Here is a 13,305-nt window from a genome sequence, read left to right as displayed (position 1 = left end):
GCATGGTCTTAGGGAAATGGTTAAGATTCAGTCTCCCTCCTTCTTCCCCCCTTTCCCGGCTCTATCTTCCTCAGCAAGTGGGACATGTCAAATTCACTCACCTGAGGTCTGTTTGTATCCTGGAAGAGTTATGTCAGGGCACTAAGGGTTGTTAACTTTGGATCACTTTGTAACTATTTTCCTCAGTCGTAAGAGTTTGGAAGTGCTTTTGGTTTTATTTTCCCTTCTGATCTCAATGCATGTCTAGGGGTTTGTTTTTCTGTTTTTGTGTGTCTCAGGGATGGAATTCAGATTTTCAGGCTAGGGGGCAAGTGCTAGGTTGCTGAGGGATCTCACAGACCCTCCCTCATCATTCTAAGTGTTACCTCGTTTTCACACGCTTTCCTTCCCTAAGTGACTTATCTGTGACCTTGTTTCCAGAAGGCAGGGAGTGTGTGAACTGCGGGGCAACCTCTACCCCACTGTGGCGGCGAGATGGTACCGGGCACTACCTTTGCAATGCCTGCGGACTCTACCATAAAATGAATGGGCAGAACCGGCCCCTTATCAAGCCCAAGCGAAGGCTGGTAAGTTCTTGGAAGTACTGAGCTCATTTATCTGTTTTACGTTTTCTGTGTCGTCTCTGAGAAGAATGGCTTTCTGCAGGAAACTGGCCTGGTAGTTTTCTCTCCTTTATTTTTCTTCCCTTCTTTTTTACTGTTTCTCCTCCACCTTTTATTTCTTTTATCTCTTTTCCTTTTATACTTTTTCAAATTAAATAAAAAAAAACTTTGTATTTTTATTTTTCATGGTTAAATCGCTTCTGAAATTTAAGGATACTAACTTACTGGTTATCCCATCTGAAACATATATCCTGATAGAGTAGCTAAGCTTAGCAACATCAGAACCACTGTGTCAATAATTGCTGTGTCACAGGGGCCAGAGATTTAATGTGGAGAATGAAGTATCCCAGGAACCATTTAGAACATTCTCTGGAAGTTGTAGAAGTCTCTGAGGAGGCCATTCCAGACCCAGCGCTGTAGATGAACCGCTGATATCCATGCTTTAAGATTAATAGGACTTCAGGTTGTGATAGTACACTCCTGTAATCCCAGAATTTAGGAGGTGGAACCACGAGATCAGGAGTTCAAGGACAGCCTCAGCCACATACTGAGTTTGTAGTTAGCCGGGGCCATGGGATTGATGGTAACTTAACCGAATTTTAGAATCAGTCTCTGGTATTGATCTGCTTCTTGGTCGACACTTTGAAAACTTTATGTGATTCCCGTCTTGACTTGTGGTCTCATCACCACTCACTCTCCATGGCGTGAGAGTTTCCTGCTCTGCTGCACACAGCTCCTCTTTCCCGAGCCTCTTGATAACTAGGAATCCTTGAGAGAACCTCAACCCATTGAGCATTTAGAAAGGAATCAGACAGGAGGTGTTCAGTTGTAAACTTGACTCTGGAACCTCGGGCCAGCTTGAACGGTGTGAGGGTACATACCTGGGACAATAAGAGTAATTAGCAGGGGGTGATCACGCGCAGGCTAGATCAGAAAGCTCAACAGAGGAACAAGCGAGTGGAGGCTAAACATTTCCCCATGCAGATTCTAAGGGAGAACAGTGGAGCAAACCCAAACAGATGAGACACCCGCTTCCTTAAAGCACTATTCATCTTCCCCGTTAGACAGCAGCACGACTTAACACCTTTCACATCCTCTTTAGAAAAGGGCAAACTTTCTAGGGGTGGAAATGCCCACATGACTTTAACTTTTTTTTTTTTTTTTTTTTGGCAATCTTAGATCTCTAGGCCTCATCCTATCTGATCTTTGCTCTTTTCTCCAACAGTCTCACCCCCCCTCCCCTTCTCATTGCAGTTTAGTTTTTTTTTTTTTTTCTTTCCCCTTTCTTTTATGTGCGAAGCCAACTTCCTAGGAAAAAGCTGCCGGATATCTGAGTGCTACAGATAACTCATAAACAACAACTCAGCTTCCCCAACTTAAACATCAAGATGTTTAGACGGATCAGAACAAGAGGCATAAAAAAAAAGATGGCTGGAGGTGTTAGCTCTGAATGAGTGTGATCACACCGCAGAAGAATGCCGTGAATCACTCAGAGCCCGGCCTAACAAAAAACCAAAAAAGTAATAAAACCAACAACAAAAAACCTTCTTGTTGAAATAAGTCATGGTACAATAGCAGTTTTTAATTTTTAAGTAAAGACCAAAAAAAAAAAAAAAAAAAAAAAAGGTCTGAGTTCTCTGAAGGACAGCAGAGAATTTCTCTGTTTGTATGGAGAACACGGGGGAGATTTCTACTGCCAGTTTATATAGGTTTGCCTTTCCTTTCCTTTCATAGGAAGTTTGTGGAACTCTTGAGTAATGATTGCCTTTAATTCTAGAGCTCACAGGCTGTCACAGGTTAAGCTGTCTATCTTCATGGTGTCCCCTGGTTGCGGGAGGTATTGATATTTTCAATCCCATTACAATTTATATGCTACACAGAGACACGGAGACTTTTTTCCATCACTTTAACATTGGTTTGTGCTGCATGCTATGGGGTGTGTGTGTGTGTGTGAGAGAGGCCTGTGAGTTCTGTGGATAGAACTTAGAACATCAGGCTTGCCCACAAGGACCCTTGTGCTCTGAGCTGTCACACCAGCCTTCCCTGACCCTCACTGACTGCCCTCCCCCCATTAGATGCCCTCTACTTCCAAACCTGTTGAATCTTTTGTTTTTGTTTTTGTTTTTCTTTCCTTTTCCTACCTTCGTGCTGGGGTGTAGTAGCCTAGGCTCCTGCATGTTAAGGACACTGGAGCCACACTGTCTGCTTTCTTACAGTCCTGTCCCTTCACTTTGGCTCTGTCTTTCTAGCTTGCTAATTTTGTCTTACACATTTGCAGACCCCACTGATGACGACTCAGCCCATAATGTAGCTAGCTTCTTCATGGGATACAGATCTGACACTGGCTTAGAAGATGAGCACTGACGGCCAGATCTACAGTGCCCCCCCCCCCGAATAGTATTCCAGAATTTTCTTATGTTTTACAACTAGAAAGGGTTGAGTGACTTGCCTAATTTAAGGACTTCCTGATGCCTCTGCCCCTGAGTCCAGCAGTGCTGCTCTTTGCACTTCTGTCATTTTGCCTAAATTCTGTCTTACCAGAGGTGTATCTGTCACACGCATGTACTTAGGCTATTTACCATACACTGTGAAGGAGTATTTATGCATGTACTGAGTTCTTTCTTTAGAGAACTCATTGTATTAGTTGGCATTATTTATTTACCTTATATATTCAAAATGATTGAGTTGGGAAAGCTGGTTGCCTGATTGGACACTCTTGGGCTTTATCTGAATATTTCTTCTGAAATGCCGTTGGAAGGTGATAATAATCGCATGTAACATAATTGTCACAAATGATTAGGCGTTGGTTTTCAGTAGGACTTTCTTCCAGAGAGCACAAGAGGGAAATGGTTATTTAAGTATTAAATGATCACATTTCACAAAGGCAGGTGGCCAAATGCACCAGAATCAACATCAACGCTCTCGGGTCTGAGCGGCTGATTTTCAAAATGGGCAGCACCTTTCCACAATGAGAGAGAAGGGCTGTTTCTAATTTCACCTCCTTACAATCCCAAAAAGAATTACTGGGGAGGAACATGTCTGAGTTTGGTTATTTAAAGCCCACAGGACATTGGTTGGAGGATAATGTAGAGGTTTGAAAGGAAGAGAAAATGTCAGCTGAATTTAAAATCGCCACTCGGTTTCCAAACATGTTTACTGCGGCTTTGTGCCTGATACAGTATTGATAGAGATAAGGCAAGGGCAATGGAGTGTTTAGCTTCATGTTCTTAAAAATCGTACCAGAACCGATTTTTCTTCCTTCTTCCTTCTTTTCTTCCATTTCCTCCCCTCTTCCTTCCTTCCTTCCTTCCTTCCTTCCTCCCCTCTTCCTTCCTTCCTTCCTCTACTTTTTCTGTCTTTCTTTTTTGAGGGGCTGGGATAAAACCCAGGCCTTTTCTATTGTTAAATAGCCCTTCCACTGAGCTGACTCTCCAGTTTCCAGAACTTTCTTAATGCAACCGAATGCTTTGTCTTCTGCTCTTTTCTTTACTATTAATTTCTAGTTTAGTATCCAGACTCATTTTTGAGTTAACATTTTCTTTTCAGGGTGAAAAAGAGGGGAGTATGTTAGAGGCGACAGCTCCATTTTCTTTTAATTTTGTGTGTCTGCGTGCATGTGGGGTTGTACAGAAAAGACGCGCACTTGTGTGCTGTATGCACGTGTTCGCCATTGTAGGAAAAGGACAAGTTGTATAACTCATTTCTTTCCTTCCACCACTCAGGTTTAGGGATCTAATTCAGGTTGTCAGCCTCTGTTATGAGTGCCTTTAACTGTGAGCCATTTTAATAGTTCACTGTTCCATTTTCTTTCAATAATTCTGAGCTTAATTTTTCATTAAGAAAATGTGTGTCGAAAAGTTGGCTGATAAATTCACATGCACGAAAAGTAAAAGAAATCTCTCCATGTTGTTGTTGTTGTTTTTTGTTTTGTTTTGTTTTGTTTTGTTTTTTAAAGCAGAGCTAAGTAAGAACATTTTAACTTACTTTTTGAGACAGGATCTTTCTTTATAGCCTACACTGGCCTTAAACTTCCTGTATAGCCCAGGCTGGCCTCACACTGGTTGCAATCTTGCTTCAGCCTTTCAAGTTTTCAAGTGCAGGAATAACAGGTGTGAGTGAGCCACCAAGTCTACAAAACCAAGGAATTAAAATTCAATATGTGGCTGATATTTGGCTTGTGGCTGTTTTCCACCTCCCTGGAGAACAACACATAGGAAATACTTAACTTCACCGAGGTGGTGAGCCGGGTGGGAAGGTGAAGGTCAGGATTTCTACTAAATCATCAAAGTCTCGCTTCGTTTCATTTTGCTTTTGGATTGTCTCCTTACCTAATGGCTACCTACCTAAAGATATCAAGGGCGGCAGTCCTGGAATGGCAAGTCTGAAACTGTCAGCTGTGTGGGATGGCTACAGGGTGATCGAGCGGGGGCTTGTTGACTTAGACCGTCCTGCTCCAAAATCATGGCATCCTGAGTGTATCACACACACACACACACACACACACACATGCTCACACATGTACACACATAAACACTCACTTACTTCTGAAAGGGTAAATTTATTCTGATGTAGAACTCCACTCTTCAGAATCAAGTTGTGTGTGTGTGTGTGTGTGTGTGAGATGCAGTCTCTAAAATATCTGCATATATATATATATATATATATATATATATATATATATATATATATATCTGCATATATATCTGCACATATATATATCATATATATATGCAGATATATATAATAATGATATATATATAATAATGATATATATATATATCATTATTTTCGTTTAGCATGCACAGCATTGGGTTTCTTTAGGTTCTCTTCCTACATTTGTATTGGCATAGCTTATTTTCACTTGCTCTCCTCTCCCACCATGTATCCTCAGCTAGCCGTAATCCTCCTGCTTCAGCCTCAGAGTGCTGGCACCACTATGCCCTACTAATTTAGCACTTTTTGCTTGGGAGGAGGGGTCTATCTAGAAAGTGGTTTGTTAGCTCAGCCCTCCTTCCTTTTCTTTGCTCTTACTGTCCCCTGTCAGCCAGTAGTTGAGGTAGAAATCAATGTTTTTGATTATCTTTCTTGAAAAAGAATTCACGTGGGTTTGGGGATGACTAAGAGCTTGGTACCCAAATTAGCCTGGCTAATTGGAAATTGCCACTCTAAAAGATGGACTGGGGATGGAGGGAGCTGGTAATGTTCCCAGGGAGGTGGCACTGGGCTCTGCTTCTCCTCCAGCTCTTCATTGGGAGAAAGAAAGTTCGGTATTTGCCTGTTGAGGCCCAAAAAAGTCCAAGACTCTAGATTGGCTACATCTTTCTTCTCAAGGATGATGTGGGACCTTGATGACTTTCATGTGGCCCACTTGCTGGTTTTGATTTCAATGTCTTTTTTTTTTTTTTTTTCGATGTCTTTGGAAGACTTCAAGCCAGTCTTCATAGCTCTGCCAACATATTTACTGTGTGTTCCAATTTTATCTTCTCCTCTCTTCTCATCCCCAGTCGGCAGCAAGGAGAGCAGGGACATCCTGCGCGAACTGTCAGACCACCACCACCACCCTCTGGAGGAGGAACGCTAATGGGGACCCGGTCTGCAATGCCTGTGGGCTGTACTACAAGCTTCATAATGTAAGCGGGACTGGAACCAGCCGGGATGGGGGTGGGGAGCCATCCTGACCATGACCTTGAAACTTCACCAGCATCCAGATTTCTGATGGGTTTCAGTCACCTTCCTTGGAGCTAAACAATTTGTTCAGATAAATAATGCAGTAGGCTTGAGTTTATTATATGTATTTCTTGGTTTTCTGAGATACATGTTTTCTATAGCCCAGGCCAGCTTTGAATGCTATGTGTAGAGGAAGCTGTCCTTGAACTGCTTCTGGTCCTCCTGTTGCAGCTTCCACAGTGACAGGATTACATGTGGCCAGACATAGTTTTGAAAACATCTTTGCTGAGATGGGAGGGCTTAGAGACAGAGAGGGAACACAGGTTTGGCAGCACATTCATAATTCTGACACTTAGAAGACTGAGACAGGAGGACCACCATGAATTGGAGGCCAATATGGCCTACATAGCTAGTTCCGGGCCAACCAAGGCTACACTAGCAAGATCTTGCCTCAAAAACAACACCACAGCTGAGGACTACGGCGCACTCCCCATGTTGTGTGTGTTTTTATGTGAGGTTAACACCTGGTAAATATCACAGACCTGTGTAAGCTTTAAGGGGGAAGTCTTGGCAAACAGGAAAATGCTCAGTGCTAAAGCGAGGCCAGGTGGTTTAATTCCAGTGCTGGGGAGACGGTGGGGGCGATTGCTGCGAGTTCCGGGCCAGCCTGACCTACACAGTGAATTGTCAGACAGCCAGTTCAACATAAAGAGGCCCTATGTCAAAAATCAAAATAAGAAATCATAGTTCTGTTTTGATGTTCCCTCTCCTGAGGTGGGGGTGGGGCTGGAGGAGCTCACCTCCCTTCCAGGACAAAGGGAAAAAGATAAATAAGTATAAATCTGTGGTTCTGGCATCCATTTCTGAGCCAAATGGGACAGATAGATTTGGTTACTGCTGGGGACACCAGGCCTTGGCTGTCCCTGTGCTGTGAACTTCCAATGGCCCGAGTGACAAACATGAACTGAAATTTCATTAAATATCTCTGTCCCAACCAGGTTTTCACTTGTAAATGACTGGGGGGGGGGCGGGGGGAGGGAGAATTAAGGTTGGAATGCTAGGGAAAAGCAATGGTTACTTCTGCCTTCTAGGCCCCATTAGCATAAGGTAACTGCCAGTCACTAGAGTCTACCACCCCTGGTTTGTTTGTTTGTTTGTTTCCTGAGACAGTTTCTTATTGCCCAGGCCGGCCTTGAACTCACTATGTAGCAGAAGACAACCTCAAATGTATAGTTATTCCTAAGCCAAAAAAAAAAAAAAAAAAAAAAGTCACAACTCTCTTGTTCCTCAACTTTACCCGATTCTTCTGAAGTTTTTTGCCTTTGGCAGAATCTGGGAGGAATGAGGAAGTAGCAGAAATTTTTGCTTGTGGCTATTCTCGAAGTAACTCACTTTACCCAGGAATACCTGGGAATTGAAAAGGAAGCCAAGTGCCCCCCCCCCCCCTCTGGGATAAAGTTTTTGAGATTCCTTTGGAGTCTGAACTCACATCTCTTGACATGGCCCCCTCAGGATTGCCCAGCACGAAGCAACCCTGGCCTCCTAAGGAGAATCTGCTCTTCTCCCCCGATTCCTGAGGCCATGGTACACACAGGATTAGCAGCAGTTAAACCAAACCCTGCTTTCAAATAACAGGGCAGAGGAGTTAGAAAGGCTTTCGGTTGGTTACAATCTGGTGGGACTGGAATATTAGCGTTTAGTAGCCTCTCCACGTATCCCCATAGCCGGTGTGGGCATTTTCTGGGCTACAACTTGCAGCTCTCTAAGAGTGTCCATGATACTTGATGATGTGGGAGCCTCAGCAAGCCCACAGTGTAGACAGCGCAAAGTCTATTTCAGCTGTCCTAGCAGGGTGTCATCACTACTTGGTAAAGCAATCTGACCACACAGTGCCACAAGATCTCCATGAACTGCCGTGTGTGTGTGTGTGTGTGTGTGTGTGTGTGTGTGTGTGTGTGTGTGTGTGTTTCTCTACCACCTCCACGGAGCCATAGAATTCTAGGAAACTAGCTACCTGTACTGCTTTGAGTAGTGGTGGTGAGCTATGATGAAGCTCTTTGCGTATGTGTTTTTGAGTGGTAATGACTGGAAAGTGATGATTTCTTCTGTGCGGCAGGCAGCAGGGATGGAAGGCAGGGCTTGATGTGTGAGGCCAGTGCTGAGTCATGCTCGCTTGCTCTCAGCGTAGTGACTTTTTCTCTATTGTACATTCCTATTCCTTCCTGGACCCAGGGGTTGCCTAATGTGAGGGAGGGAATTTTCTCATTCTCAAGCAATTTTTACTTCTTCCTCCTCCTCCTCCTCTTCCTCTTCCTCCTCCTCCTCCTCCTCTTCCTCTTCCTCCTCCTCCTCCTCCTCCTCCTCCTCCTCCTCCTCCTCCTCTTCTTCTTCTTCTTCTTCTTCTTCTTCTTCTTCTTCTTCTTCTTCTTCTTCTTCTTCCTTTTGGCTTAGCACAGATTCGCCAAGAGAGGCAGCTCTGGTGTATTTAACACTGAGATAATAATCTAAGGCCATTTTCTTGGCGTGTGATGTCCTCTGCCCATACTGTGTCTGCACATGTAAGCCATGGGCTCCTCTCCTCTTATCTAGGTGTTTAGATGATTACCTATCTCTGCATCAGCGTATCTAGGTGTGTTGTGACTAGCTAGCTATCTGTGGCTGTGTAGCTATTGGTGTAACCAGATATTATATGTAGATATCTGGCTGTGTACATCTAGTGATCGCTGTACACAGTGATGTATCTAGACATTATCTTAGGGAAGGTCTGGTGTGGGGTGGATACCTGTCATCTAGTGGGCGGTGGCTTTATCTTCCTGACAACCTGGAGAAAGAGCCCTGAGACATTTTTCTGGCACTGACTTTGGCTCTTTGGCTTCTCCTCACCCAGTCTTCCTGTCACAGGGGCAAATAAGGTCTGAGGCTCCAGTGTAGGGCTCTGTAGCCCTCTCTGGTGACCTCTGCCTGCACTAGGAAGTCATGTGCTTAACAAACCTAGAAACTTGGTCCTTCTCGCTATTTTGGATCTTTTCTTCTGTGAATTTGGATACAGTGGCTCTTTACCCTTAGAATGGTAGGCCTGCCTGCCTCCCACCAAGATTCTTAGTTGCATCCCTGGAAACACAGCCGGAAATGCAGTTGATTCTTTGAGTCAGACGTATGCTGGTGACATTCACTTACTTGGCTCTTCATGAAGAGAGGCCTCTATCGGTTTGATATAGTAATATACTTGATGATGGGTCCCGTAGGAACCAAAAGGATGTTAAGCTATCAAAGCCTAGAGTGCACGCTCGCTCTCTCTCTCCTCCCCGTCTTTCTTCTCTCTCTCTGTCTTTCTTCTCTTTCTTTTTCTCTCTCTTTACCCCCTCTTTCCCTCTCTTTCTCTCCCCTACCCCTCTCTTTCAGTGAGAGTCTTGCTAGTAGCCCATGCTAGCCCAGACCTCCTAATCTTCCTGTCTCTGCACTCTAAGTATACGCCAGCATGTCCTACAAATCTCCAGAGTAGGGCTTTGCATCTTTGCCTGATGCATTCATGTTTTTTTTTTTTTCTTGTGACCGTGAGTATCCTTACAAGCCATGGAAGGACTTTGGGTCCTGTTGGCTGTTGTTAAATCCTTGTTGATTGGATGGCTTGAGTTGCTTGTGCAGAAGCAGGAAGGGGAAAGCAACAGCCTTGAAGCACTGCAGCTGTGTTGGGTGATGTGGGCACAGGGTTATCCTTTGGAAGAGCATACTGCTTTAGCACAGGCTCCGGAGCTGTGGATGTCGCTCCCTGGCTTCCACCCCTAGGACCCTATTCCCTCCAAAAATCTCAGAACACACACATTTCCAGGGGAAGTTTCCAGAACATCACCCTGTGAAAAGGCCAGGTAGAAGAGTGACAGCCAGACCTTGCAGGAAGGCACAGAGACCCAGTTTTCTAGAAAGGTGGATTTCAACACAGGAGGCTTCACTCTGTCTGGCTCTGTGTGGCAAGTCCCAGAGAAGACTCATCATATACGTAAACAATGGTGTCTGGCGACCCTGATTCCCCATCTTCTCATGAAATATCTTAGGGAAATCTTAAGGAAGTAACACAGGTTGAGGAAGTAACACAGGTTTTTGTATTTTAGTCATCAGATATATACTCGATACTAGGTGGGCCCCGAACTTCCCCTGTTGATGAGTTTAGCTGAATTGTGCTCGGGGCCTGTGGGCTTTGAAAGCAATGGCCCCTGAATCAGAAGCCCTGTGTTCCAAGGCCTGCAGTACCTGGGTCTCTGGAAAGAAGGAAGGAGTAGGTAGGAAGAAGAGGCAATCAACACAGGAACACATCCCTGGCCTGGGGCCTGTGCTACTGTGCAAAAGCTTTTATCATTTCAAAGGCAGCAAAAAAGTAAAAAAAAAAAAAATTGATCTTTGTTTAGATTAACAGACCCCTGACTATGAAGAAAGAAGGCATCCAGACCCGAAACCGGAAGATGTCTAGCAAATCGAAAAAGTGCAAAAAGGTGCATGACGCGCTGGAGGACTTCCCCAAGAGCAGCTCCTTCAACCCGGCCGCTCTCTCCAGACACATGTCATCCCTGAGCCACATCTCTCCCTTCAGCCACTCCAGCCACATGCTGACCACACCGACGCCCATGCATCCGCCCTCCGGCCTCTCCTTCGGACCTCACCACCCTTCCAGCATGGTCACCGCCATGGGTTAGAGAGGCAGAGCCCTGCTCCACATGCGTGAGGAGTCTCCAAGTGTGCGAAGAGTTCCTCCGACCCCTTCTACTTGCGTTTTTCGCAGGAGCAGTATCATGAAGCCCGAAAGCGACAGATCTGTGTTTTTGAAGGCAGAAAGCAAAATGTTTGCTTCTTTTTTCAAAGGAGCTCGAGGTGGTGTCTGCATTCCAACCACTGAATCCGGATCCCATTTGTGAATAAGCCATTCAGACTCATATTCCCTATTTAACAGGGTCTCTAGTGCTGTGAAAAAAATATTGCTGAACATTGCATATAACTTATATTGTAAGAAATACTGTACATTTGAGGAAGACTTTATTGTACCTGGATAGCTGTAAGAAAGGCATGAAGGACGCCAAGAGTTTTAAGGAATATAGGGGGATTAAAGTATGGAGATACAGAAGAAACCACTAAGTCTGATGTCCAAATGGGCACACTGTCAGTTTTGTTTCCCTTCAGTTGTTTGATGCATTTAAAAAAAAAAAAAAGAAAGAAAAAGAAAAAAAGGGGGGGGGGGGAGAAAAAAATAAATTAAAAAAAAAAAAAAAAAAAGAAAAGAAAGAAAAATCTAAGAAAAAAAAAAAAAAGGTTGTAGGCAAATCATTTGTTCCAGGCTGTGAGCCTGTGCAAAAGAGATTTCAGATCTGGGCAATGGGTGTGTGATCTCACCCACTGAAGATCTGAGAATGTCATGGCTAGGCCTACATGCTCTGTGAATCAGTCCCTGTAATTGTTGTTTGTATGTATAATTCAGAAGCACCAAAATAAGAAAAGATGTAGATTTATTTCATCATATTATACAGACTGAATTGTTGTATAAATTTATTTACTGCTAGTGTTAGGAACTGCTTTTTTTTTTTTTTTTGGTTTTAATGTTTTTTTTTTTTTTGTTTTTTGTTTTTTTTTTTCTTTCTCTCTGGATTTTTGGTTGAATAAACTAGATTGCTTTCAGTTGACTTAAGGTGGATGTACTCTGGAGGGTTTATTTTTCCTTTTATTATTATTTTTGATGGTATTTATTAAATAGCTTCTATGGGCCCGGCGGTACCTGTCTTTTTCGTCACTTTTCTTGCAGCCTAAACTATGAAGGTAGCAGCGTACCAGCTACCAACATGCATGTCAGAGACCCGGCCACTCACAGGCCTGGTCCTGAGAGCCACCTGGCTGACTGTTAGCCCCTGTGTGTTCTGTATTAGTGATCACTGCCTTTAAACAGTCTGTTGGAATAATACTATAAAAATAATAATAAAGTTAAAATATTTTAAAACAACAAAGTAACATTGTATCAACGTGACGGCCAAGCTCTTACAGAAATTGGTAGCACCAGCTAATTTCAGAGTTGTTTTCTTTTTAAGCATCCCAAAGCAAATATGGTAGTTATTCACCAGGAAATCATATCCCTTGAATGAGAGAATAGTGAGTTCTACTATTGTATAGAGAAATCTATCCCTGGGCAGGCACAGCTTCTGGGTCCTCCAGTTAGATGCTGAGATACGTGCTGTTCTTGAGTATCTCCTGAGACAAGCTTAAAGGGAGAGTGGCAAACTCGATGGGCGGTGGTGGCGCACGCCTTTAATCCCAGCACTTGGGAGGCAGAGGCAGGCGGATTTCTGAGTTCGAGACAAGCCTGGTCTACAAAGTGAGGTCCAGGACAGCCAGGGCTACACAGAGAAACCCTGTCTCGAAAAAAACAAAACAAACAAAGAGTGGCAAACTCCTCAGCTGAGGTTTCCAGGTCTATCTACTGTCGGAGGGTGGATTCCTCTTTGCTACAGCAAGCCAGCCAGGTGCTCCTCAGTTCATCCCCATCTTGCTTTGCCACTTCCTTTGCTACTCGCAATGGAGGGGTGACTGGGATGTCTGCAAGACACAAAGTTACCCTTTTGAAGCCGGCTGGATATTCATTCCCTTCGTGACTCTGGCACACACTTATGAATCTGTTACCTGCCTCTGCTTTCTTAGCAAATAGTTTAAGTCCAAAGCTGAATGTTGAAATAGAAAGAGTAAGAGAAGGGACATGCGGTGGAGAGCTTGCTGGCTCCTGGACAATGACCAACAGTCCAGATACTGTCCTCTAACAATGTCCAGGAAACAGGGTCCTGGAAAGAGGGTCATTTTGAACCTGGGGGATTTTACCATCAGGTTGGCTCCACCTCTCAGGAGTCCCTGAGACCTAAGTTCCTAAGACCATTTGTGTTAATGCCCTTTCACCTTAAGAACAAGGAATTCAAATTCTTGACATTCCTGGAGTGAGAAGGGGTTGGGTGGGTTGGGGGTGGGTGGGTGGGGATAGGAAACAAAAGTCTTAAGGCTAGTGAGCCGGGGC

The 13,305-nt window shown here is 44.1% G+C and overlaps 1 protein-coding gene across 7 annotated transcripts in view; it reads left to right on the top strand.

Moving 5' to 3' along the window:
- Positions 1-12,249, top strand: part of Gata3 (GATA binding protein 3) — a 30,876-nt gene extending 18,627 nt beyond the window's left edge. For 4 of the 7 annotated variants that reach the window (XM_030247532.1, NM_008091.3, XM_006497354.1 and 1 more), the window contains exons 4-6: positions 421-566; positions 6,107-6,232; positions 10,673-12,249. In XM_030247532.1, the coding sequence (XP_030103392.1) occupies positions 421-566; positions 6,107-6,232; positions 10,673-10,957 (557 nt within the window). In that variant the 3' untranslated portion in view covers positions 10,958-12,249. The remainder of the gene's footprint in view (positions 1-420; positions 567-6,106; positions 6,233-10,672) is intronic. The other 3 variants (NM_001355112.1, NM_001355110.1, NM_001355111.1) reach the window with 3 other exon arrangements.
- Positions 12,250-13,305: the final 1,056 nt, after the last annotated feature.

Source organism: Mus musculus, chromosome 2 (assembly GCF_000001635.26).
Source record: "Mus musculus strain C57BL/6J chromosome 2, GRCm38.p6 C57BL/6J".
Taxonomy (NCBI): domain Eukaryota; kingdom Metazoa; phylum Chordata; class Mammalia; order Rodentia; family Muridae; genus Mus; species Mus musculus.
The sequence above is the reverse complement of the archived record's forward strand: the minus strand, read 5'-3'. Positions and strand labels throughout refer to the sequence as shown.